The 27039-nt window shown below is 44.6% G+C and overlaps 1 protein-coding gene across 4 annotated transcripts in view; it reads right to left on the reverse strand.

Moving 5' to 3' along the window:
- Positions 1–2528: 2528 nt before the first annotated feature.
- PAT2 (protein affected trafficking 2) overlaps positions 2529–27039 on the reverse strand; it is a 63456-nt gene continuing 38945 nt past the window's right edge. For 3 of the 4 annotated variants that reach the window (XM_087377829.1, XM_087377830.1, XM_087377831.1), the window contains exons 9-10: positions 3414–3686; positions 2529–3274 (exon numbers count right to left, since the gene is read on the reverse strand). In XM_087377829.1, the coding sequence (XP_087233955.1) occupies positions 2908–3274; positions 3414–3686 (640 nt within the window). In that variant the 3' untranslated portion in view covers positions 2529–2907. Of the gene's footprint in view, positions 3275–3413; positions 3687–4169; positions 4399–27039 lie in introns of those variants that run through there. The other variant, XM_087377832.1, reaches the window with a different exon arrangement.

Below are 27039 nucleotides of genomic sequence, written 5' to 3' on the forward strand. Positions count from 1 at the left end.
TGCTTGCAATTGAGTATGCCAAATATTCTAAACAAGATGTTCTTATTCTGCAAGTGGACATTGCGAAAGAACATTGCGAAAGCATTTGATACTGTCCATTGGGATTTTATTTCTCAGACTATGCATAAATTGGGATTTGGTCCTTGGCTGGTTCATGTTATTTACTGGTTGTATTCTCATGCCACTGCACAGTGTCTGCTTGGCAGTGGGTGGTCAAGGACATGGACTATGACCCGCTCAGTGAGACAGGGATGCCCTCTTAGTGCGCTATTGTATGCCATTGCTACTCATCCGTTATTGTTGCATATGGACCATCTTGCAGATACTGGTGGACAGCTTCATGGCTTGCAAATTCCAGGTGCACAGCCGTTTCTCACACAAGCATATGCTGATGATTCATATTTTATGCCCAGGAATTCTCAACGTGACCTCTCTCATTTGATGCATACTTTGGATGATTTTGGCATAGCTACTGGCGTGCATATCAACTTTCAAAAATCGAATCTTCTAGCTTTGAAAGAAGTTGATTGGCATGCACTTCTGTGGCCAAGCCACATTATTTCTTCCCATACCATTGTGAGGCATTTAGGGTATCTCATTGGCTGGAATATTACCCCTCAACAACTTAAATGGGTGCTTCAAAAGATTAACAAGAAGTTGGAATGTTGGCACTTGTCAACTTGGCCTTTATATGTTCGACTTCGGATAGTGCAATCTATGATTATGGCATATGTGCAATTTTATTTGCCTCTTCTTCACTGGTCTTTTAAGCATTTGGCTTCCTATATGTCCCAAGCTATGGAGATATTTTGGAAAAGTAAATCTCACAAGAAGGCTTTGCGACCACTTCCCATGCAATCTGTTTATTCTCCTAAGACTCATGGGGGACTCAATATTCTCAATCTTCAGTTTCATATGTTGGCAAGAAAGAGCACTATGATTTCTGCTTTTTTTCAGCAAAAACAGCCATGGGCTATTATGTTAGCAGCTATGTGTGGAAACATGAAGTCTCATGCATATGGGCATTGGATTACAGATCACTAGGAAGCAGTAATGACTACATTTCAGGGAAAATTTCCTGGCTGTCCTGTTTCTACTGCTTTTATTCATGATTAGAAGAGAATTCTCTCTTACGCTAAATGGTGGGGTGCTTCCTCCCATCATGGTAATTCTCTTCATTTGAAAAGTATCCATTGGAGCAAGGTATTTGATTCACCACTTGCTTTACAGACACCTATTAAAGCATATAATCTTATGAAATTGGGCATAAGATTTGTTGGAGATGTATTGGATCAACATGGTTATGTGCGCTCATTTCCACAAGCTTGCAGGACATTCCCCTTGGGCCTGCATCATAGGTCCATTTGGAGGCTACTTACATCTATGTTGCAACCTTTTATTCCTGTTCCTCCGTTGTTTGTACAAGACAGATTACTGGACTGGAATCTGACTTCCTTGTCTCCTGCTACCCGTTCACTTTCAATGCATAATTTGACATCCTCGATGGTCTACAGATTTCTTCTTCCACCGCCATGGATTGATAAGCATGACAACACTCATTGGAATTCGGATAGGCCTTCATCTTGGTGGCAATCAAAACTCCAGAAAATTTGAAAAGCTAAATTGCCATTGAAACAAAGGCTTTTCTTTTGGAGATGTATAGTGGAAGCTTTTTCCATTGGGGTGAAATTGGAAGCACGTCGTATTGCTTCCTCTTCCTGCCCCTGTTGCTCTCATCATCGTGAGATAGTTCCCCATCTGCTATGGTCTTACCTGTACTCTCGAATATTGATCACTCATGTTTCTCATTTGCTGCGGCTTCGGTTTCCCTCTATTAGATTCGGAAAACTCTTCTGGATGTTTGGATGCTTCTCATCTCATATGTCTCCATTCCTCCTTTTCTTTCACTGGGCTCGCTTTTGGGTACTATGTACTATTTGGACACAAAGATGGCATTTTAGGATGGGACAACAATTCCCTTAAGCATATGTTTTCTTCAGAATGTCCCTCGAGCAATCTTTATATGATAGTTATGCTGTGAGGTATTTAGATGCTACTAGCCTTGAAGTGTTTTCTCATTGTTTTTGAGTGCTTCCATTAGGCTCTCTTTTGGAGTCTAAATAGAAGGGGACCATGTGGCAACAAAGTGTGTCGGACACTTTTTAACAAAAGTGTATCTAGTGCGCTCCCTAGAAGGCAGTGCTAACAAACACAGAGAAATGTCCAGGTAGTTGGCAAACAATGTCTTCCAAGAGGTTGTTTACCAGGTTTTATGAGGGAGAATGAAGATGACAAAACTTGTTTATTTGGTAAGCAAAATCTGTAGTATTGAATAAAGGATCTTTTCCTCATGGTAACCTTTTACAAGAGTTTAAGAATCCAGACGTAGCCTTTTATTCAGAGAACTAGCAAACAACATGGTCTTTTCTCTCATTAGAATTAGAAAAACGTGTGCTGTGGAAAGCAAGGGATCTTTAAACGCTATTTTAGCAGCCAAAGGGGAAGGCGTGCAAGCTATAAACGGAATGTATGGAGAAAAAGGATGCAATGTCACCATTGCAGCAAAGCATCTACCAAGGAGTGTACCCTCAAGGAGTCCAGAATAATTCATATGAGATGCCTGAATATGAAACCCCCTTTAAAAAATCAGAAACACTACAAGCTCTCTCTCTCCCCCTCATTAGAGAGTGTGTTTACTGGTGGAACTCACATATGTGAACATGAGTTCTACGAGTCAATAATATACCCTCACAAGACTTGTACAATGGCTCAACGTGAGATTGTAGTCAGTACTTCCCCTCGCCTAACTTCGATACAATCACCCCTACATCAAAGAATATATAATTTAAATTGGCACTTTCTGGCTCTTTTGAGATGAGAGATGAGGTCAACAGTGAAGCTGCCGCTTTAATCAATTCCACTGATAGCTTTATCGAGTCGATTCAGCAAATTCAGCCCAAAAATAGAATCTTCACAGTTCACCTTCACAAAGACTTGCACAGTGGTGTTGTTAACACTGGAGCTATCTGCTTCAACCACAAGAGTTATCAGGCACAACATTGACTCTGTTAGAGTCTCTCCACTAAATCTCAAGAAGAGGCTCCAGGAATCACCACTGGTAACTCCTGGAAAGATAGGGGTGACGACAGAAACCAATGAAACATTGAAATTTCGTAATACTTTTGATGCAACCAATCTTGCAAGCAAGATCATATTTTCGTCATCTTCTGGACAAGGTGATGTCTGATCTGGAAGAGGTCTCTTCACAAAAGACCTGTGAATGAATACAGGATACAATTCAGTTTCTAGTTGGACTCAAAACCAGTACAGAACAAGCTATGGAATACAATTTATGTCCTTGTGAGAGAGATTAGCTGCTTGACTTCGAAAAGAGAAACAGTTGTACAGCCAACCTGCGAGTGTACTCAAACATGCCTGATAGTCTTGACTCAGCAGAAAAAAAACCCTCAGACGTCGTCACCTTTGGTCTTAGAGAGGCCCCTATGTCTGGTGTCAACTTCACAGGAAAACAGTTTCTGTTACAGTGCACTGCAAGTTTCATTGGCACAAACAGCTGACACAAGTTTACATACAGGTTATCCTCCATCTCTTGATGAGGATAAAGGGTGGATATCTCCTGTGATGGAATGATCCATGCAGACTCCTCCCCTTTCCCAGCAGAAGATCTGAAATATATTCAGCATGTTAGCAGAAAGGACTTGCTTGAGAAAAAAAGTCATGTAACTGCTTGCACAAAATATTTCACGACTCCTAACGTGTAAAACTGTCTCATGTGCACATGCTCTGGTGCAGCATAAATGAGCTCAACTCAATAATTACAAGAAGCAACAGACACAAATCTGCCTTAGAAAGGAATAGAATCTCAATGACAACACAAAATAAAATTTGTACATTTCCTCTATATGATTAATTATTTGCCATGCAAAAGTTCACAGATCTTTGCAACTGCCCCTTCTATGCTGTGTTGAAAATTTGGACCAAAGGCCTCTGTTGACCACTATCAGATGACAGTAAAAACAAAAAAATATAGATTGCTGCATGCTGTACTCATATGTGAATGGAGTAAAGACAAAGAAAGCTGAGTTTTCTTGTGATGACAATGTACATTGCTGCAACTACCTGAGGGGCACTGACTGAAGCCTGCAATTCCTTTATGAGACGAGCATACCGGAGCCAGCATCAGCAGCCATCTCTTTCAGCACAAAACGGACAGCTTGCTAAATAAAGGTCGTTTGAAGCCTGGCTGGCTTGGTCAATAAGTCTTCAATGATGGTTAACCATTCACAGCCTCAAAACCAGTACCAAATACTGGATAAAATACTGGCAACCACCCTATCATGCTTCTTAGCCAGAGGAAACAGGATAAGCTCAAGAACCCTACCCAAAAAAGGCAGTTCCAGACTGTTAGGAGGACGACATATCCCATCCATTACAACTTTTGGTTCAAAACAGATTTTGAAAGCATTTCTGCAGCAACCTTCAATTGTACGAGGATGGACAGCTTCCTGTCTGCAGTCAGAGAGGACTTGATATTATCAAGTCTTGCCATGTTTTATTATGAGGGGGCAGCTCTTGAAGAATCTGTAGTTTTCTTTCAAGCCTTGTGCGCTCCTGACATTAGTACTAGGTGATGAGAAATCTGTGGTTGACACCCGACAATGTGTGCGCATATAAATATAAATCGTTTTTTTTTGTGCAGAAAGTTTACAAGAACTCAAAAGTGTTCATCTTGGTAGCACAACGCATTTCGCTGGGTACTACACTCTTCTACACTGACATAGCCATCTGAGGAAGAATAAAGCAAAAGCACAATATAAGACTTACCTTAAGGCACAGTTGTTGAACCAAACGGGAGAGGTAGAAAATAAAAACATCAAGGGGATAAAATCCCTAAATGGTGGGTAAGCACCCTAGGCACGAATGTGTGATCTGGATCCTTCCAAAAGCTTCCTCTCTGTCCTGAGTTGACTAGGAGTTCTCCCAAGTATGCTGAAGGATTAGCCTGGGCTGACAAAAAAGATTAGGTTGTGTGTCTCTTCTTCGCCTAGGAACATGTCCTTTGAACACGCAAAGTAGCCACATACTGCAAGGGTGGCAACAATCGACGACACAATGTTGGGGCCTTAGAAAGAACAAGGCAGCTCATCCTAAAAAATCTGAGGCCTACTTCAGTCGAAATTGATGTTGATTGTTAAGCCTCAAAGGGCTATTGTGGGTTGTTGCGTTATTTTATGGAAGCCTATGATTGGCAATGCATACGTGGAGACCATGTAGTGTTGATTCAATGCTTCTTTGTTACGTGATCTATTATTACATAGTCAGTTCAGTTTTCTATATTGAGCATGTTATCTTGAATGCTCTCTGTAGAATAGGTATTATTCTGCAAAAATGCTAACTACCCTCTTTATTTGTCGTGCCTAATGAAAAGCGAATCCCCCCAAAGCAAGCAGGTCCACACACCCCAAGATAGGTAGAGGTATGGCCAAAAAACCTCCAAATCCTGAGTATTAAAGTCTCCCTAATCAAATACCTCTAAAGCCAGTGAGACACAAAGCGATATACTCTCCCCCACCCACTCCGGCCCACTATTAGAGACCAAACAGAATGGCCTCTAGCAAGAAGAAGTTGACTGATCTGCGAATATCCACTGCAGAGAACAAATGCTCCTGAAGCATCAAGAAGTCTACCAGGCTCGTTGTAACTCTTGTCAAAGGATTAGCCCCTATGGCTACTGCCTAGTACCGGGCAAAATCATGTAAGCTGTGCATTACCTAGTTCAGCATGGTCCAACTCATCGGAGGGTCTCGGCGTCCTGCCAGAGAGTCTCTAAGACCAGGGGCCTTTAAAGTTTGAGGAGGCTTTCAATCTCTTGGACTTAGAGGGGGGTCTAGGGGGAGAGTGGCGGTGCATCAAAGGTATAACTAGCTATAACCGCATCGAATAAGCCCAATTCAGTTTACTCTCTCTTGTGCATCAGTGTTAGCTTTTTTTTGCTTATGTTAGCTTCATGTTAGCATCTCTTCCAGAAAGTTAGCATTTTTTTAGCATTGCTCTAGCATTCTGGCAGCTTGCAGCTGCTGCCAGCTCCCTTTTGTTGGACACTGTGCTCCTCTGTTTCGAGCCACAGGCCTTTGGCCCATTTTGCAAAGGGGCCAGCTAGCAGCCTCGAGCTCCCTTAGCTGTTTTTTCTGGCCGTTTCTTGTCGCCTAGGAAGGTTTTCTGGTGGGTGGGTGCAGCCCACAGTCCTAGTGTCCACTTCTTTTTTCCTCTTTTTCCACCCCTCTTCCCCCTGTTTTTTCTTCCCTCCTTTCAATCCCATTCTTTCCTTAGCTAGCATGAGCAGCTTTTCTGCTTTGTCTCCTTGGGGAATACAATCCTTGTGGTGAACCTTGGTCCGGGCACAGGGGCTCTTATGGCAGCTCCCTTGACTTCCGCAGCCGTTCGGATTTCCCTCTCCCTATAGGACAAGCAACAAGTGAAGATTGCAGCTTGGTGGGCCGCAGAGTATGCCTCACACCCATCAGGAGAGACCACATTCAGGTCAGCATCTATGGTAGATGTGTCTTTCTTCTCCAGCTGATTTCCCCCCGTCAATACTCAAGTCCTTGTGGAGTAGAGTCCTATTTTCCTCAACCCGCATCTAAAATTATTTATACCTTGGTACCATACATACCATGTGCCACAATTCCCAATGGTGCTTTGTTTCCTAGGGCTTCTAAAGGACTACCGGCTCGTTTTATCTTCCATGGGAGGTTCTTTTGGCACAGTACTAGAGCCTTTGCCTACGACAGCCTTGGTCCTTGCAAATGACGGGGTTTTGTGGCTTAGGATGATCACAGAGTACCCAGAGTCATTGTTGACAAGATCCTTCTTGAGACCTTGGACGATGAGGGCATGTTAGGCCAAGGGGTTGAGGTTCCAAGGCTCCTATAACAATGTCTTCAATGCAAGTAGATGCCTTCCATGCTGGCTCCGTACTAGCATGCCCAAAGCCAGTGAAGGGGTGGGCTTAGGCTGTGATAAAGAAGCCGTGTTTTGGCCAGAGTGCTAGGCATGGGGGCGCATTGTAAGGACGAAGAGGCAAGGTGCTATTAATTTTTATATTAAAAATCCAATGCTAGAAAATTAGGCGCTCATTAGGGTTTGGGACAAAAGCTGGGTGACCGTGGCATTCAATTTTTTGGGAAAAAATCTATGTTGATCGCCAAAAACTTCCAAACTTTAACCACCAACGTCTTTTGATCGAGAAATGCAAATGGGACATGTGAGAAAGAAAGGTAGCAAGAATGCAAAAGTGTGAGAGCAAGAGCAAAACGTAAGTGTGCTATAGAAGAAGATAAGATGAGTACAAGTGAGAGGATAGTTTTGTCCAAGTGACAAAACTATACTAACCCACTAACTGTGGTTAGGGGAAAAAACCTCCTAGTGAGGGAAAAGTGCCCCAAACTCACTTATTAATTACATTGGCCACTACCTAGAATATGCCAAATAATTCTAGCACCCCCTTACACTGCCAATGTGATGTACAAGAAAGTGATTAATCACCAAAAGGAGATAAGTTCAGGGCATTGCGAAATGCCTCAAACTTATCACGTAGAAGTGCTTTGGTGAAGATGTCTGCAACATTGTCATGTGTTGACACATAGATCATACTAATCTCCCCTGCATGCAACTTCTCTTTGACATAATGATAATGAACCTCAATGTGCTTCGTGCGAGCATGAGACACATGGTTCTTTGCCACTACTATAGCACTCTGACTATCAGTGAGAACAGTGTGGGCCCTGAAGGTGGACAATGAGCTACTTATGTATTTGGCACACCATCACATAAATATAGACTATTCCTCATCCACAACCCCACCAAAATCACAAAAATATGAGATTGTCACACAAGCTTCCTTGTTTGCCACCCCCCCTACTTCCCATGAGTTGGACTGTGGTGATTTGGATCATGCACGACTTACAAGATCAGGCATGTTAGAAGCCGCAACAGTCGATTCTTTATCAGAAATTGCAAACAATGGGTATTGATGGGTTGACTGCGACATTCTTATGATTCAAGAGCGCATGTTCTCAACCTCGGACCTTAGACAATGGTGGCGTCTCCTCTCTGATAAAGGGACAAAAGTTGGGTCCCAAGCAGTGGGTTGGAGCGGTGGAGTGTATCTCGGTAGCCGTGACTCTGGCCATGGATGTTTTTTATTAGGAAGAGCTCATACAAAGACAGACAATATGGATTAGCTTGAGGATGGGTGAGTCCAACAAGTATCCTAAAAGTCTATGCACCTGCTTGCCAACAACAATGGCCCTCCCTAAAGGCAGCTCACAGAGAGCCTCCCGAATTGGACTCATCTATTGAGAATTCAAGGAGGGCATGGAGCTGGAGCCTCCTCCTCAGTGAAGCCTTCATTAGAGTGTAGCATGTCGAAGCAGCTCATCCTCATAGTTAGTGGCCGCAATCCGTGGTGCGAGGCAAAGCTTTCTATGACTCCTCGGTATTCCTTTGGTCAGCGTCGGTATGATTGCTAGCTAGAGAGACTTGACAGATTCTATGTGGGAGATAAGGACGATGCATAAGGGCGAACCCACGAGTTTTCTTTAACAGTACCCAAGCATAAGCTGCCATCTAGGCTTTTGGAATCTCGTTCTCTCTTTCTACAATCAGCATTCCAAGGTACCGCACTCAATAGTTCGGATGGGTACAGTTAGTGTGAGAGTATTCTAAGCCCCTTGCCTGTTACATTAGTATCAAAGCTTCGAAATTGTTCCCTTAAGATTGTGAGAAGTAGCAAGGGAAGTAGAAAGTGGGAGCAAGACACCCCTTCTCAATGTGGAGAAGAAGTAGAGGCACAAGATGGAGCATTGTTGTTATCATTGCATATGCCGTGGCCATGACAACCGGCATTGCATATTCTACAAATAGTGTCACGAGGACGTGAAATTATGGGACTCTTGATTTGCGCCTCCCATAATTTGTGCATGATTGCCTTGAGCCTCTGGGGCTTGGTTGATCTGTTGGTTGTCTTTCAGATTTGGTTATTTTTCTATTTCAGCTTTGGTTATTTCACTTGCTTTTCATTTTTCCATTGCTATTATTTCTTTTGTTTGGTTTGCAGGCAATTGAGGGCGTTTGCCTTCTTTCAAGAGGGGGGTCTGTCACAAGGACGTGAAATTATGGGACTCTTGATTTTCGACCCCCGTAATTTGCGCGTGACTGCCTTGAGCCTTTGGGACACGAGGGTCCGGCCATGGGGTGGCACTTGGGGAATTAATATTCCCTAGTAGACCCTTGGGAATTGTGAATGTGCGCCCAGCTACTAGGCAATTAATTCCTAGGGCCAAAGTGTGCAACAGGGGGCCAAAAGAGTGGTGCAATTAAAAATTGCTAATTTTAGCACAGGACTCCAAAAAGAGCAAAGCCCCCTGTTTTTGGGGGCAGAAAGCCAAAATCAGTTCTAGAGGAGCCAAATCATCAGTTGCGAGCTGCCAGAGCCTGCCAAGTTTTGCCAGAGCCAAGTCGCCATCTGCCGGGAGCATCCAGAGCCTACCAGGGGAAATGGCCATCAACCAGGGCTAGTTCCGATGCATCCAGAGCCTGCCAGAAGAAATTGCACTTGATAAAGGAGCCTGTTGCAGATTGCGATTTCTAAGATTGCGATTTGATCTCCAGGTCTTCCGGGCTGTTCCAGGTGGCTGCGACTTGTTCCAGGGCTGTTCCAGGTGATTGCGACCTGTCCAGGCTGCTGTTGGAGATTGTGATTTGCTTTCCAGGCTGTCCAAGCTCTGCAGGAAACTTGCGATTTGGTTCTGGGGAGCTCTTGGGTGTTGCTGCTGATTTTGGTAACTTTCCAGGCGTGGGTGTTCTCTTCTAAGCTGCTTTTGAGGATGTACCAAAGCAGAATCAGCTTTTCTCTGCAGGATCTAGCGTTTTCCAGCCCCGGTGACCTATCTTCTGTGGATACTGGTAGAAGAAGGCTTGCTTTTTACCTGCTTTTGGCATTCCCTGATTGGTTGTTGGCTAGTTATTGCATTTGGGTTTCTTTCCTCACGAAGAAAGGTTGATTTATGCTGGCCAGAAAGGCTATAGATTGAGGCAGCCTGTTTGGAAGTGCTCTATTGATTGATTGCACCAGAGTTTGGATATTGAGGGCTTGTCTTGCAGTTGTTCAGCCGGGTCTGGCTGGTTGGGCACTTGGTTGTGCCATTGCAGGTATGGGATGCTTTTGGGGTCTCTGTTGCATGCTTTGGTTGGGTGAGGACAGAGGGTTGTCTAGTAATTGGATGCCATTTTACCATTTGGAGTTGAGCAGGGAATTATAGGGTGGGCTGGACATGGAGTCTGCGGGCGTTGGTTTGCTTGTGATACAGCTTCCCAGAGACCTTTGTAATCAGCCACTTGGCTTCAAATGACAGTTACATAAATACTGCAAGGGGTGCCAACGTTTGGGGCCAATCGGTGTCCTTGTATCTGAGTAGGAGTGCTCTAGCTTCCTTGTGATTTAATCTATGGTGCATAATTATTTGTCAATTTACTGTGTATGCTGTAATTAAGTGGATCCTACCACCCTTTACGTTGTTGAGGCTGGTTTCAAATAGTCCTTCCCTTCCATCAAGATATGCCACGACCTTAGGAGTAGTCTTAGTGGTCTCATAGGTGGCAAAAACTCAGCAAAAAAGAGACCCTCCAAGAGAACCACTTTGTTCTTGTTTGACGGTGGCAGTTTAGAGGATTTGTCCACCAACAAGGCTCTCGCTACCGAGCTCCATATTCAAACAGTGCAGTCAACAACCATGCTCCAACTTCAGAGTGCATTTGGGTGTGCCCAGCTACCAATCCATACCAGAGTGCGTGGGATGTCAAGCTCCACATTACTGAGATAGCAGAGAAGCGAATATACATCGACACCCAATTAGGCCAGCAAACATGATCTTGGGTGCACCATGGCTTAAAGACAGAAAGGCACGGGTGCATTTTATGGTGCATACAAGAAGTTAGTAGCTGGCCTATCGATCACTCAACACCAGCCATAGGTTCAGGCAGTTTTAGGACATGGTCTTCAGCTTTGCCATCTGTTCCAGTTTCAGCAGAAGAGGATATCATGGGCATCTGCAGCCCCTGGCATGGCTGCCTATATGGCAGTTCCGCAACTCTGCATGCAACCCACACCAGTAGGTCCATTAGTCAGGTTACAGCAAGGATAGGATGATGTCAGCCTGTACGGAGGCTGATGTCAACCACACAGGACACAGTTCAGCAGCACAAGACAGCAGGTTGGCAGTAGAGTAGGGCAGCCTGTACAGGGCTGTCACATGGATGCACAGCAAGTACCCGGCTGTCACGGTCGGGACTGGTCAGATCCCTGCAGCAGTAGTCGGGTGACTGCTTTCTTGGCAGGTTTCTGAGCTTTTTGCAAATGAATGACTGTTTTTGTGATCAATTAGCGAAATGGGTTTGTAAACCATACGAACATGGACTGGTCGGCAGCACTAGTCGGGTAGTTTGTGGAAGCCTGTAGGCCACAGACTGGTCAGCACTCGACAAGCCCTATCCCTATATAAAGGGTGTTCGCCCTTGAGTCTAGCATCCTCCACAACAGCAGAAACTCCAGTAGTAACAGAAGTACCAGACAGCCCTGCAGCAGTCTCCACAGCCTTTGCAGCAGCCCCAGCTGATACCGCATGTAGGCTCACGGAAGCAAAAGGATGCACAAGAGTGGAGCAAGAAGTGGAAGCCGTCACATCAACTAGAAGAATGAAAATGAAAGTACAAAGTACAATAAAGGAGAACCGTAGGACATAGTGTCCTAGTGGTACCACTAGTACTAGGTGTCATAAGACACTAAAAGTACTAAGTGATCTAAGTGCCAATAACTAAAGCTACATGGCACATACCAGGGCCCAGAGGGCATCAATATGACCGGGAGAACATGGCCTACAAACCCCCCTCCATTGTATGGGCTGAAGTATTCTGGAAACGTCTCAGAATACCTGGTATTTTCTGGTCATGGTGGCACATGTTCATCCAAAAGGATATAGCCACCATTGAATATACAAGGTATGCCAGATCATGTAACAAAGAAAACCAAGTGTAAAGCCTGTCGAAAGACTTCGAACTTGGGACGAGGAAGTGCCTTTGTAAACATATCTGCTATGTTGTCCTCTGTGGGAAGGTAGGACAACTCTATGTCTCCTACTGACAACCGCTCTCGAACATAATGATACTGAACTTCAATGTGCTTGGTACGCACATGAAACACTGGATTACGTGCAATGGCCAAAGCACTCTAGCTGTTAGTGGAGACCATGTCTGGCGAATACCAAGATCTGTAAGTAACTGTCGAAGCCAGACACTCTACTGTAGCGGTGAAGGCTGCCCTATACTCAGCCTCACAGCTGGATGTAGCAACTGTTGGTTGCTTCTTGCTGAGCCAAGAGATACATGAACTACCAAGCAAAAAACAGTTGCCGGTATGTGACACTCTGGCGTCAGAACAACCTGCCCAATCACTATCTGTGTAAGCATGCATGGTAAGTGAACCCTGATCACCATAGAAGAGGGCTCAATCCCGAGTGCCTCTGAGATATCTGAAGACTCTCTTCACTGCCTACCAATGCTGTGAACTGGGCATGTGCATGAACCTACTGAGCTGGGATACTGCATACTGTAAGTCAGGTCTCGTGTGGCATAAGTAAATGAGACATCCAACAGCCTGCTGGTAAAGAGTGATATCACATGGTGGGCTCCCATCATGAGCTGAAAATTTGAAGCTAAGGTCCGCTGGAGTAGAGATTGGCTTGCAATCCTCAAACTGAAAACGATCAAGGGGCTGTCCAATATACTTGGACTGTGATGTCACGATACCCCCCTCAACATGAGCAAATTGAATGCCCAAATAATAGTGCAGCTGTCCCATGTCTGACATTTCAAAAGCTTGCTGCAAATCAGCCTTGAAAGCTGCAATATGCTTAGTATCAGGGCCCGCGATCAGCATGTCATCCACATATAAAATCAGCACTAAAAAATCAGTTCCACTCCCACGGACATAAAGAGTGGGCTCTGTGGGGCTATTTTGAAAACCAAGGGACAGTAAGTGTCCATGAATTTTAGCATACCATGCCCAGGGTGCCTGCTTCAAACCGTAAAGGGCTTTTCTCAGCCGGCATACCTTGTTTTCAGAGCCAACCACCTCAAAGCCAGGAGGTTGTGTCACATAAACTTCTTCCTGCAGATCCCCATGAAGAAAGGCAATCTTGATGTCAAGCTGGTGCACTTGCCAATGGTGATGGGCTGCAATGGCAATGACACATCTAATGATTGTAGCTCAGCTCTCATTGCATCCATCCACTCTTTGCTGTCAAAAGCATCTTTATGGCACAAAGGCTCTTCATTGCAAGCTGTAGCAAGGAGTGCAAACTCAAGAAAGTGACCTTGCATCTGTCTATTCCCTGATCTTGTCCGGGCAGCAAGAGGTTGATCTTGTTTGCTGTCCCTCAATGTGTCAAGAAGCCATTTGGGAACTTGCCTTTGCTGTCTATTGACAGCTCTTTCTTCAATCACTGCATCATGAATAGTGGGATCATTTTGTGCTGGAAGAGGAACCTGCAAATCAGCATGGGGTGCTGGCTGATCATTGCTTGTTGGAGGGCCTGCAGGAGGCTCATGTTGCTGGTCAAAGTCTCCCTCTAAGGGAAGCAGAGGGGACCAAGAGTCAAAGGCATCAAACATGTCCACTTCTGGCTTAGCTTTGCAGTCCACAAGAGGAGAAACCGAATGTTCAGCAAAGATCACATCTCTACTGACAATAATCTTCCTAGTATTTGGGTGATACAACCGATACCCTCTGCTCTCCTGGCTGTAACCAATAAATATGCATTTGATTGCCTTGTCATCAAGCTTATGTCTCAGCTGAGATGGTACATGAACATATGCAAGAGACCCAAAAACTCTCATGTGTGAAAGTGAAGGCTTCTTGCCTTTCCATGCTTCATAAGGTGTAACAGTCCTCAATGCCCTTGTAAGTGATCTATTCAGCACACAGTTGGCACACATCACTGCATCAAGCCAAATTTTATTAGGCAAGGACTTGGCCTTAAGCATGCATCTGACCATCTCCATAGTGGACCTGTTCTTCCTTTCAGAAACAGGATTATGCTGAGGAGTGTAAGGAGTAGTGCATCAAGCTCCTTTGACATATACTCTCCCCCCCTATCTGTGTTGAGGGTGACCAGCTTGCATCCTGATTCATTCTCAACCATATTCAGCCACCTCTGAAAGCATGAGAACACTTCAGATTTGGCTTTAAAAGCATATACCCAGCAATATCTTGTGAAGTCATCAATTAGAGTCATGAAATATTTGTACCCCCCAATGGCATTTGTCCTCATTGGGCCCTAGACATCACTGTGCACTAGCTGCAATTTCCTTTGTGAGAGTTTTGGACAATTCTTTTGAAAAGGAAACCAATGCATCTTACCCAAAAGACAACCCTCACTCACATGTTTGGAAACTGTATGAGTTTGAGGCACATCATTTGCCATGCCCTGTGAATGTAACTTGGCAAGAGATCTATAATTGAGATGACCCATTCTCTCATACCAAAGAGGAGTTTCAGCAAGCTGTGAATCTGAAATAGCAAAAGCTTCAATAGAAAGTGCAACTGAGTGATGATCAAGGTGATAAAGCCCCTTTTGCAAAGTGCCAGTGAGAATGACACGTCCCAACACTCCTGAAACCTCTGATCAACAAGCAAACACAAGAACACACCCACGTGAGGAAACTGAGCAGGCTGCTCACCACCCAACCATGACATCTACAGGATGTGATCCCGAATCAGGAGATGTCCCCTCCGAGCCACGAGCTGAGCTACTAGCACGAACTCCCAACCAGATCCTAACCAGCCTGGTGTCCCATACCACTAGGTGGCGCTGTGAAGCCTGGAATTTGCTACTGGGCCTTGAGCTACGCTATGATGCAGGCGCGCATCCGCGACTCAATCTAGGATCAAACCTAGCACCTGGGAACGAAACTTGCTCCCATCAGCTCTTTGAGAACTGAACCTCTAGGCCCCTTTTATAGACTCGGGCCCCAAGCGCCAAAAATAGCAAAGACCTCTAACTGGTTCGTACCCTTGCCACTCAACCCGAGAATCAAGCCTGCCTAGCACTAAACCTCCCCAGGCTACCTGAGCTAGTCTTGTGTACCCAGTACACGTCGAATACCAATCCGTGCACATGACATACTTCCCCTCCTCTAAGAACTCACTCCTGAGTTCGCTAAAAAAACCCGAGAATGTCCTCTGGAGGTTCTGTAATGTCTCCCATGTTGCATCCTCCTCAACACGATCCTTCCACTTGATCTTGTATTCCGTGATAGTTCTATTACGAATCTGTCTTTCACGAAATTCAAGAATACACTCAGGTTCGTGTGGAATAAAAGTCACATCTGTAACTTCTATTATTTCTTGAGGAGAAACAAGTTGATCATCTGCACCTAATACTTCTTTCAGTCTACTGACATGAAAGACTGGATGTACTTTAACATCAGGAGGCAATTCTAGTCCATATGCAACTGGTCCACTTCTTTTAATGACCTTGAACAGACCACAGTATCTGGGAGATAACTTCGGAACCAAACCAGTACTTAGGCTCTTGGATTCCTTGGAAATTCGCAAATATACCATCGTTCCTTCAGAGAACTCTCTAGGTGAACGATGTCTATTAGCATAAAATCTGTCCCGATCTTGGGCACTTCTAATAGACTCCTTGGCAAACTGCAACATTTCCTGCATGTCGAGCAAGAAGATCTTTGCAGCATCATTTTGGATTCCTTTTAACCCAACCATAACTGGTGACTTAGGTTGAAATCCGTACATAAGCATAAAAGGACTATAGCCAGTACTCGAATGCTTTGCACTGTTATAAGCAAATTCTATCATAGGTAGATAATGTTCCCATGAGGACTGTCTCTTAGAAACATATGCCCAAAGCATATCTTCAACCAATTGATTAACCTTCTCTGTACTGCCATCGAATTGTGCATGATCTGAGGAACTCATACTTAGAGTAGTTTCTAACTTCTCAAAAACAAGTGTCCAAAAGTTACTTGTAAACTTTGAGTCCCTGTCACTAACTATGTCAGAGGGCAAACCATACAGCTTAAACAAGTGGTCCACAAACTCATGAGCCAGCTCAACAGCTGAAATAGTTGTTCTAGTAGGTAAGAATCTAGCCATTTTTGTCAGACGATTGACTATGACCCAAATGGAGTCATGACCCTTGTGCGTTCGTGGCAAACCAATAATAAAATCCATGGAAATACTTTCCCATTTATTACATGGAATCTGCAATGGTTGTAATAAACCCGCGCTTCTAAGGCATTCTGCCTTAGTAACCTGACAAACCCGGCAACCTACCACATAGTTTTCAATAAATGCACGCATCTTAGGCCAATAAAAGGTATGTTTCACAAGAGACAGAGTCCGATGTATACCCGGATGTCCAGCACTAGGAGCATCATGACACTCCCAGAGAACCTTGGATCGAAGTTCCAGAACATCTGGCACACAAATCTTTCCATTCCGGAACAACAAGCCATTCCTAATCATCCACTGGCCTCCCGCCGCCTGTACCATAGGTGTCAACCATGGAGCTCCCATCCTGGACTTTCTACCAATAAGAACTGAAATGACTATCAGTTGCGCAAAGCCCTCTCAAGGATTGAAATAGGTCTAAGGATATTTCTGTAAATGACATAGCATTTACAAACTTGACTCGACTTAAGGCATCCGCCACACTATTCAACGAACCCTTTCGATAACGTATTTCAAAATCAAAAACTTGCATTAATTCTGCCCATCTAGCTTTCCGTCTCCTCAATTCAGACCCATCACACACATACTTGATTGACTGATGATCGGTCAATACAAGAAACTTCGAACCATACAAGTAGTGTCTCCAAACCTTCAGGCCATACACTACTGCATAGAGTTCTTTTTCTAGTGTGGGCCAACGATATTGGGTGTCGTCTAGCTTCTTACTCTCAAAAGCTACAGGTCTGCCCTCTTGGAATAAAGCTGCCCCAATCGCAAAATCACTCGCATTGGCCTCTAAAACATAAGGCCGGGTAGGATCGGGTAATGCAAGAACCGGTGCTTCCTTGATAGAAAACTTCAAGGTTTCAAAAGCCTTGTTCAATGCATCATTCCAAGAGATCGGCTGGGTAGACCTGCGTCCATGACCTTTCAATATGTTTGTCAAGGGTGCCGTGATGTGTGAATAATCACACACAGACTTCCGTAGAAATACCGTAAATCCTAGGAAAGAACGAATTTGTTTCACAGTCTGAGGCATAGGCCATTCTAAAACCTTCTGGATACAATCCAGATCAATGCTAATACCTTCAGAAGAAATCTTGTGTCCTAAATAAATGATCTCCTTCATAAAGAAGTCACATTTACTCATCTTGGCATAGAGCTTATGCTGTCTTAGAATAACTAAGACAATCCGGAGGTGTCATATGTAATCATCTAGCGTTCGGCTATATAGCAAGATGTCATTTAAGAACACTACAACGAATTTAACAAGAAAATCTCGGAACAAATCGTTCATCATTTACTGGAAGGTGGCAGGAGCATTGGTCAAACCAAAAGGTAATACAAGAAACTCGTAGTCGCCATACCTAGTTCGGAATGCGGTTCGATCTGTGTGTTTAGCATAGATACGGATTTGGTGATAACCCATACGCAAATCAATCTTGGTGAAATACTTCGCTCCAGCCAAACGGTCTATTAGATCATCGAAACGGGGTAGAGGGTATCGATTCTTAATTGTCACTTTATTCAATCGTTTATAATCTATACACATTCTCCATGTGGAATCTTTCTTCTTTCTTAAGAGGACAGGTGCTCCCCAAGGTGATTTACTTGGGTGAATATAACCCATATTCAAATAATCCTGTAGCTGTGAAGCTAACTCATCCTCCTCAAGCTGGCTCATCCTATAAGGTGGAACACTAATAGGTTGAGCCCCAGGTACTAAGTCTATGCGATGATCTACTGCCCGTTCTGGAGGTAAACCTTCCCGCAGTTGAGCAAGGAATACATCCATGAAATCATCTAACAACGTTCTCCATTCACGGTGTTCAAACACACTTAAATCATTCTTGTTATTAACAGAGACAACAAATGAAGAAAGCGGAATCAAAACACACTGATAGACATCATAATGAGAAGTGTTTAATATATTTCGAAGCTACATCGCAGATACAATAGGTCCCTAAGAAGAGGGAATGTTATCACACTGAATACAAAATTGGGTGTCCTTATCCAAAAAAGAAAGAGTATGTTCCTTCCATCCAATCCGAATATCATGGGTTTTAAACCACTCTATTCCGATTAACAAGTCCACATGCTCCAAGTGCATAATATAGCACGTAAGAGCCGCTGTGTATTCTTGAATCCGGATAGGAAGCGCTTCAATCTTGCAATCCCAAAACTGCTTCCCAACTGGAAGCTGTACCTCATAGGTGTGATCACTAGGTATCGTGGACAGCCCCATCTTCTGCACAAGTTTGTAATTAACAAAGTTGTGAGAGCTGCCCAGGTCAAAGAGAATGTGAACTCTTTGGTCCCTAACTTCTCCATAAACTCGGAAAAGATCATGGGAACCAAATAACGAAGTATTAAAAGTGCAATTGCAAGAAAGTAGGCAGGTAATGACATTTACAGAAATACCTGTTATCGAAACTTGATTAGCTCCCTTAGCTTTGGTACCCGGACCTACCTAAAGCTTCAGTCCCGACGCTTGCTTGTGGTTCTTGTGCTTAGGACAATCATTTTTAGTGTGGCCCCGCTCCTCGCAGATGAAGCAACGTCCCTCTTTCTTTAGCTTCAAGGTACGAAGGAAACGAGCACGACCATTCTTCGCCTGAGTCAAATGTTTCTTAGAGGCATTGTCTAAAGACTTCGACTCCCCGATACCAGTGGTAGATTGGAAGAACTTCCTCTTGTTCTTCCCACCTGTGTCGGAAACTGTGGCTCCCTTTGCACTGGCCATGGTATCATCATAAATGCGCACGTAATTCATGGCCTCTTGCAACGTGGTACATTTGTTGTTCTTGATCTATAACTTGTATGAGTCAGGCAAACCATCCACAAAGAAACCTAACAAGGTCACTCGATCCATCTTTGTAGCTCTGGTTTGCAAATCCCGAAACCTCTGAAGATAAACCTCAAAAGTCAGATTCAACTTGGACATATCGAGGGCTTTGAGCTTGCCTACGATATCGTAATCTTCCTCCTTCTTCAGAAACTCTTTCTTGAAGACCCCTTCGAATCTATTCATGTTGCAGGCTTGGGTTGGAGTTCCTTCCACCACAATAAAGCCTTTCCTGACATAAACCCCGCTGCAAGCTGTATTTTCCTGTCATCTGGAGAAGGGTGGAACTGAAAGTGTACTTGCCACTTGTGCAACCAAGTGTCAACAACCTCCTTGGTACGAGACTTCTAGTCTCCGGAAAAAGAATCTGGAATGATGTTCGGACCTAACACTGAAGCCATGGCATCCACATGCGTGAGCGCTTGAACAATGCTAGTCAAAATTGTGAGTGTAGTCTGAATCCCTTGGAGTTGCTGTGTCAACCCCGTTTGATTCGTGTTAACCTGCTCAAACTTTCCATCAAGAGTAGTGGTGAATTCACTGAAGGCTTTTTTCGTAATCAGATCATCGTAGAGACCCTGGTCATCCTCCGCATGGTAGTTGATATCCTGGTCTCCCATCGCAAGCTCAGGGTCTACAGAATCAGCCATATCTGAAACCTGATCTGATGACGGGAGTGAACTTAGAGAAGTGACAGGTGGGATCGGAGCTTGAAGGAGAGTGGAGCAGAGGAAAAAATTGTCCCGAGAGGAGGTGACGAAAGAGAAGAGAGGCTGGCTGACAAAAGAGGTACAAAGCTGACGATCAGCTCGAGTCAGTGAACCCTAAGACTCCCCCTGCTGGCTGTGCCGTACGGAAGTCTGCTGCAAGCCGTACCTAGATGACGAAATCCGCCAGGGGTGTGAAGGGGTCTTCTCGTGCGCACTAGCATAAGCTGAGGCAGAACTATGGCCTCGCCAGGCTATAAAGTAGAAGGTACAGCTTTTACAAAGCTATGCTTTCTAAAAAATCCCACCCTCCCAAACTTGGAGGGTTAATGCTTTTTTTAGCATCCAGCCTCCCCGAACAACAGCCTGGCCGCAATCCTGCTCCAGCCTATGGCGCACCCCTCTACACTCTCCTACATGCGTCACCTAATCACTGCGCAGCCCTGACCGTACACGGGATCCCCTGGGGTTCCCCTCAACTCTTCGCTTGCCTAGCAGCCCCTCTCACGCCTCTCCTACAATCCTCTCCTACAATCCTCTAGCTACACCTCACACTCTCTCACCTAACCCCACTTAGCAGCCTCGAATTCACCCTCTCTCTTCTTCCTTCCTTCTTTCCCTAAATCTTAACCTTTTCCCAAAACCGATGAACCAAACAAGCACTTGCAGGGTTTGAGCACGAATTTCGAAATTAGGGCATACCTGGAGGAGAAAATCATCCAAAATTCTCGCAACAGAAGTTTCTACCTCAGGAGTTGGCTCTGATACCAACTGACACGTCCCAGCACTCCTAAAACCTCTGATCTGCAAGCAAACACAAGAACACACCCACGTGAGGAAACTGAGCAGGCTGCTCACCACCCATTATGACATCTACGGGATGTGATCTCGAATCAGGAGATGTTCCCTCCAAGCCACGAGCTGAGCTACTGGCACGAACTCCCAACCAGATCCTAACCAACTTGGTGTCCCATACCACCAGGTGGCGCTGTGAAGCCTGGGATCTGCTTGCAGACAGTTGTTTCATTCCTTAGCTAATGCACCTCGAGGGGGAACTATCACATGTGCTAATAATGCTTCCTATGCTGTAAAAGGAATTGGAGATGTGCAACTCACATCCATTTCAAGCCATCCTGTCACTTTGACAAATGTTCTTTTTGTGCCTGGAATTGAAGTCAACTTGATTTCAATTTCAGCAATTGCCTCTTCAGATTTCAGAGTGATATTTGATGGATACAGATGCTTAGTATATGATCTTCATGATGACAATGCCATAGTTCTCTGTCATGTGCACGGATTGGTATCCGACATGTACTGGGTACACAAGACTAGCTCAGGTAGCCTGGGGAGGCTTAGTGCTAGGCAGGCTTGATTCTCGGGTTGAGTGGCAAGGGTACGAACCAATTAGAGGTCTTCGCTATTTTTGGCGCTTGGGGCCCGAGTCTATAAAAGGGGCCTAGAGGTTCAGTTCTCAGAGAGCCGATGGGAGCAAGTTTCATTCCCAGGTGCTAGGTCTGATCCTGGATTGAGTTGCGGACGCGCGCCTGCATCATAGCGTAGCCCAAGGCCCGCCAACTTTGGAGGGATCAAAAGAGCAATGGACAGCCCATGCCCAATCATCCTGGAGAGAATGTGCATGTGAGGCATCTGCTGGCTCATGGGATTCAATTGCATGTGAGGCATTGACTGTCAATCCTGCTTTCTTTTTCTCCGAAGCAATGTGCTTCCTGCATTCTGAAATTTCATGCCCTGGCTTGCGACAATAGTTGCATCTTTTCTTCTTTGACTTATTTGTTGTATTTTGAGATGCATTGGAGGAATTGCCACTGTTAGGCGCATATTTAGGCTTGCCCATAGGCTTGGAAGCATTGCCTTTTCCTGTCTGTTATGAAGCAAATGCATGATCAGGAATAGTGGCTTGCCTATTAGCACGACTTTGCTCTTCCTGCAAATGTAAAGTGTGAAGGGCCTGAAGGGGGAAGAAGAGCAAGAGGGAGAGAGTGAGAAAGAGAGAGAACTCCAAATGTGCGGGTGTGAAGTGATAAGCCACACCACAAACTCATTAGTTTTATTAGGATTAGGTTTTACCCTATGACTGTCTTAAGACAGTCATAGGTGTCCTATCTTTAATGAAGGGTTGGCAATGTGCCTTTACCCCAACAACCTCCCACCTAAAGGCCAATGTGCCTAAAGGGGAGAAAAGAATAAAAATTACAGCAATATACAGTTACTGTATACAGGACCATAAAATAAGAATGGTCTCATCCTAATCCCATGATGTGGCGGCAATGTGCAAACCGCTCAGTAGGCAAGCTCTTAGTGAGCAAATCTGCAGAATTATCATCAGTATGCACTTTCACAAGCTCAAGTCGCTTGTCTTCCAGTACCTCCCTGATGAAATGATATTTCACATCTATGTGCTTGGTCTTCTGATGAAAGACCGGATTCTTTGCCAACATGATAGCACTCTGACTATCACAATGCAAAACCGGCATATCTCCTGTAATGCCCAAGTCTCCCACCAGCCGAGTAAGCCATATTGCTTCCTTGCAAGCCTCAGTGGCTGCAACATATTCAGCTTCAGTAGTTGACAGTGCAATGCATTTCTGCAACCGAGACACCCATGATATAGCACCTCCTGCAAATGTGAAAATATAACCGGTAGTAGACTTCCGGTTATCTGCATTCCCTGCATAGTCTGAATCTGTAAAACCATGCACCAATGCATCCTGCCTACCATAGCATATGCACAAGTCTTTGGTACCCTTGAGATACCTCAAGACACCTTTCACTGCTTCCCAGTGCCTCTTGCCTAGATTTGCCATATACCTGCTGATGACTCCCACCGCAAAAGCAATATCCGGACGAGTGGCAACCATGGCATACATCAAAGATCCAACTGCAGATGCATACGGAACCTTGGCCATTTCAGCCTTATCATCATCTGATCTGGGGCTGTCCTTACTGCTGAGTTTTAAATGTGGAGGCAACGGGGTACTAATAGACTTCCCCCCCTCCATTTTAAAGCGCTGCAGTACTTTGTCAATGTACTCTTTCTGTGACAGAAACAAAAGTCCCTTGGACCTGTCACGAGTAATCCGCATGCCAAGAATATGATTTGCATCACCCAAGTCTTTCATGTCAAAAGACTTATGCAGTTGTTTCTTCAAAGCACTAATCTCATGCTGAGATTTACTGGCAATAAGCATGTCATCCACATATAGAATGAGTAGCATCAAACTGCCATCCTTTGCCCGTTTGGTGTACAAGCAATGATCGGTCTCACACCTATGATACCCTTGGGACTGCATGAAGGCATCAAACTTCTTGTACCATTCTCTTGGCGCCTGCTTGAGTCCATACAAGCTCCTCTTGAGCTTACACACAAGCTGCTCTTTCCCTTTAACAGCATATCCCTCTAGCTGACTCATATAGATCTCATCATGGAGATCTCCGTGAAGAAAAGCTGTCTTCACATCCATCTGACATAAATCCATGTCGTCATGAGCAACAAGAGCTAACACTGCTCTCAAAGTAGTCATCTTGACTACAGGGGAAAAGATCTCATCAAAGTCAATGCCCTTCTCCTGCTTAAATCCCTTGGCAACCAATCTGGCCTTATACCTCGGTAAAGCATTTGAATCCACTTTGACTTTGTAAACCCACTTGCATGGCAAAACCTTTCTGCCTGCAGGTAACTGCACCAAGTCCCATGTATCATTTTGAAGTAGGGAGTCCATTTCTGACTGCATGGCTTTCTCCCACTTCTTTTTCTCTGTTCTTCCCATAGCTTCCTTGAAGCTGAAAGGCTCACCACAATCTGTCAGCATGATAAAATCAGCCACATTATTGGCTCCTGGAACAAACCTGGCAGGAGGCCGTTGTACACGGGTGCTCCTCCTAACAAAATGTTCCAGATTAGGCTGCTGTCCAGCCTGTTCTTCATGCATGACGGGTGGCTGTACCACCATATCTGGCTGTTCTACAGCCCCATCTGCTGGCATATCCAGTGGTGCATCATTGGCAAAATTATCTGGCTGATTTTCAGCCTGTATACCCTCTTAAACAGGGTTATCTGCAGCAACCTGCTGCTGCATATAAATGGGCATTCTTTGCTGTCCAACATCATCATAAATAACCCTCCTGTATTCCACAGGTTGCACGGGTTCCTTGTGTACACTATCCTCTTTAAAGATGACATCATTGCTGCGTATAATCTTCCGTTTAACGGGATCCCATAACCTGTACCCCATTTCACCTTCGTCACCATAACCCATAAAGATGCATCTAATAGACTTTGGATCCAGTTTGGTGCGCAGTTCTTTGCGTACATGAGCAAAGCACTCGCAGCCAAATACACGTAAGTGCTTATAAGAAGGTGGCTTGCCAAACCACACCTCCTCTGGCACTTTCAACTCCAAAGCCTTGTTTGGCGACCTGTTAATAATGTGAACTGCTGTTTGCACGGCTTCTGCCCAAAAGCCATGGGGTAATGCAGCATAAGACAACATACATCGAACCTTCTCCTGAATAGTTCGATTCATCCGCTCACTTGCACCATTTTGAGATGCATTATGAGGAGCTGTGAGTTCCTGTTTGATGCCCTTAGCTTGGCAAAACTGCACAAAAGCATGTGACACATACTCACCCCCATTATCGGATCTGAGGCATTTCAGCCTGCGACCTGTCCGATTCTCAACCTGAGCGACAAACTTCTTGAAAGCATCTAAGGCATCGCCCTTATGCTTCAAGAAATAGACCCACACTTTGCGTGTGGCATCATCAATGAAAGTAATAAAATATTTTGCACCCCCTAGTGATAACTATGGCATCTCACACAAATCAGTGTGCACTAGATCAAGTGGTGCTCTATTTTGGGGAGTTCTCCTCTTATGAGGAGTCACAGATAGTTGTTCCCAAGATGAACAACTCCATGAGTACCTGTGTAGGAAGTAAACCACTCCCTATGAGGAGTAACATGAAAAGAAGCACCTGAATCCAAGAGCCAGGTGTGCATGTCATGGCCATCAATAACCAAAGCATGTGCTATTCCAGCAGAAGAGCATAAAACATCATGTATGTCACTGTCACTGTCCTCTGCTGCAACATTCACTGCATCCAAGTCATCTGCCTTGCCTTGCCTTTGCCTTTGCTTCCATTGCCTGCATCGTTTGTTTCAGCCTTCTTAGCTTTCTGATCCCGTATGAACTTGAAGCACTTAGACTTCACATGTCCCTTCTTGCCACAATAAAAGCATTCAATATCCTTTTTGCCACGGGACTGACTGCGGGATTTGGACTTACTAGCAGATCTCCCCTTCTGCTGAGTCCTGCCTCTATCCTGTACCTGCAAGGCATTTGAAGACTTGCTGCTCGCATTATTCTTCCTGCTCATCTTCTCCATAAGGAGTGAGCTCTCTACATCAGCATAAATAAGAGTGACATTCGAATTTGACAGGGTGGTCTTGAAAGTGTCCCAACTCTCAGGGAGGGTACACAGCAAGAAAGTAGCCTTGAACTCCTCATCAAGATTCAATCCCTGTGCAATCAGCTGTGTAAAGATGGCATTGAACTCACTCAAGTGTGAGGTCATAGCTGTACCTTCCTTCATGCGAAGATCAACCAGCTTCTTCAACCAATAAACCTTACTGGCTGAGCTCTTTTGGGCATACAATTCTTCTAGCCTTTGCCATAGACCATAAGAGGTCTTTTCAGCCTGAACATTGAACACAAGAGTGTCAGAAATAGTGAGCATGATAGCTGCCCTTGCGGACAAATCAAGCTCTTCCCAGTCATCAGCTGCCATGTCAGATGGCTTGACACCCTTCACCCTTATGGGCTTAGAAATCTTCTTTAATAGAAGTACATTCAAGCACTGTTCTGCCCATAATGCATAATTGTGTGCTCCTTCCAGTTTTTTTATGTTCAGAATTGAAGAATCACTTCCCCCTGATGCCATATCAGATAAGGAAAGTATCTGACTCACTGGAGGTAAAAAGACTGAATAAATCTCAGAAAAAACCTGCTCTATCAAGAGCCAGGAGCACTCACAATAGTGCTGTTTTTTACTGTCAGGAAGATCTGCAGCAAAAACAGTAAATGACCCTGCAAATACTGTACCTTCTGACACACTGTACCGTGCTCAAAGAGGCATAAACAGTAATTTCAGAATGCTGCAGCTGCTCAACAAGTGCTTAACAGTGCATAATCAGCTGACAAGGCACAAACACTGCTGTAAACACTGCTGTACTGGCTGTACTGATCACTTCTCCCACCTCAGATGAGGTATTGCACTGAGTTAATATGCATAAACCACTTGGCAAACACCCAAAAAAAAATGACACTTCAGCCTGTCACAAAACCTGCAACAGAAAATGGGATAAATCCCAAGCAATCACCCTTCTGCCAAGGGGATAAAATGCATCTGAAGATCTCTGTCGGTGACCCAAGTGCTATCAAACAAAATCTGGGCAAAAGCCCCTTGATCTGACACCTGAACCAGGTGAAAAACACCTCAACACTGAGGTAGTATGCAATATGAAAGTCTCTCTGACAAAATCAACCAACAGTGTAATGCATATACTGTCCTGTGTAAAAATGACATACACAGATCCCAACGTACAAACACTCAATGAGGAACCTTTTGAGCACTGTCAACGATGGACAGTTAGGGACCGAGTAAACTCGATGCGCCCTGGCCAAGCGTGGCTCAACTGAGGTTCTCTGAGTGTTGCACAAGAAATGTGACCTGCAAGAAAATGTCACCTCGACACTGCGGAAATCTAGACAAATGTGTGCTCTCTGGCACCACACTGCCTCAAGGCATACAAAGCATCACCTGCTGGGCAAAAGCCCTATGATCTGCTCACCCGTAAACTGAGATGCAAACCCAGTAAAAGCATATGTCCTCTTGCAAAATCAAGGCATTACCTTCCCAGAACAAAATAACTGTGCAATCAACCACACACTGTGGTTCTCTTTTCCTCAAGCACGAGGTAAATGAAGGTACTTGCTGTACTTTCAAGAAAACACAGTTCTGTGAACTGAAAGATGATCCTGAATCAAGAGGAATGAAGAGCAGAGTGCTCTTTCTCCTCTCTTTCTTCCCCAAACAAAAAACAATCTACGCCTGCTGTACTTCCTGTACCTGCGCAG

The sequence above is a fragment of the Dipteris shenzhenensis genome, chromosome 8, assembly GCF_047967505.1.
Source record: "Dipteris shenzhenensis isolate YYH24624 ecotype China chromosome 8, Dip_SZ_1.0, whole genome shotgun sequence".
NCBI classification, from domain to species: Eukaryota; Viridiplantae; Streptophyta; class Polypodiopsida; order Gleicheniales; family Dipteridaceae; genus Dipteris; species Dipteris shenzhenensis.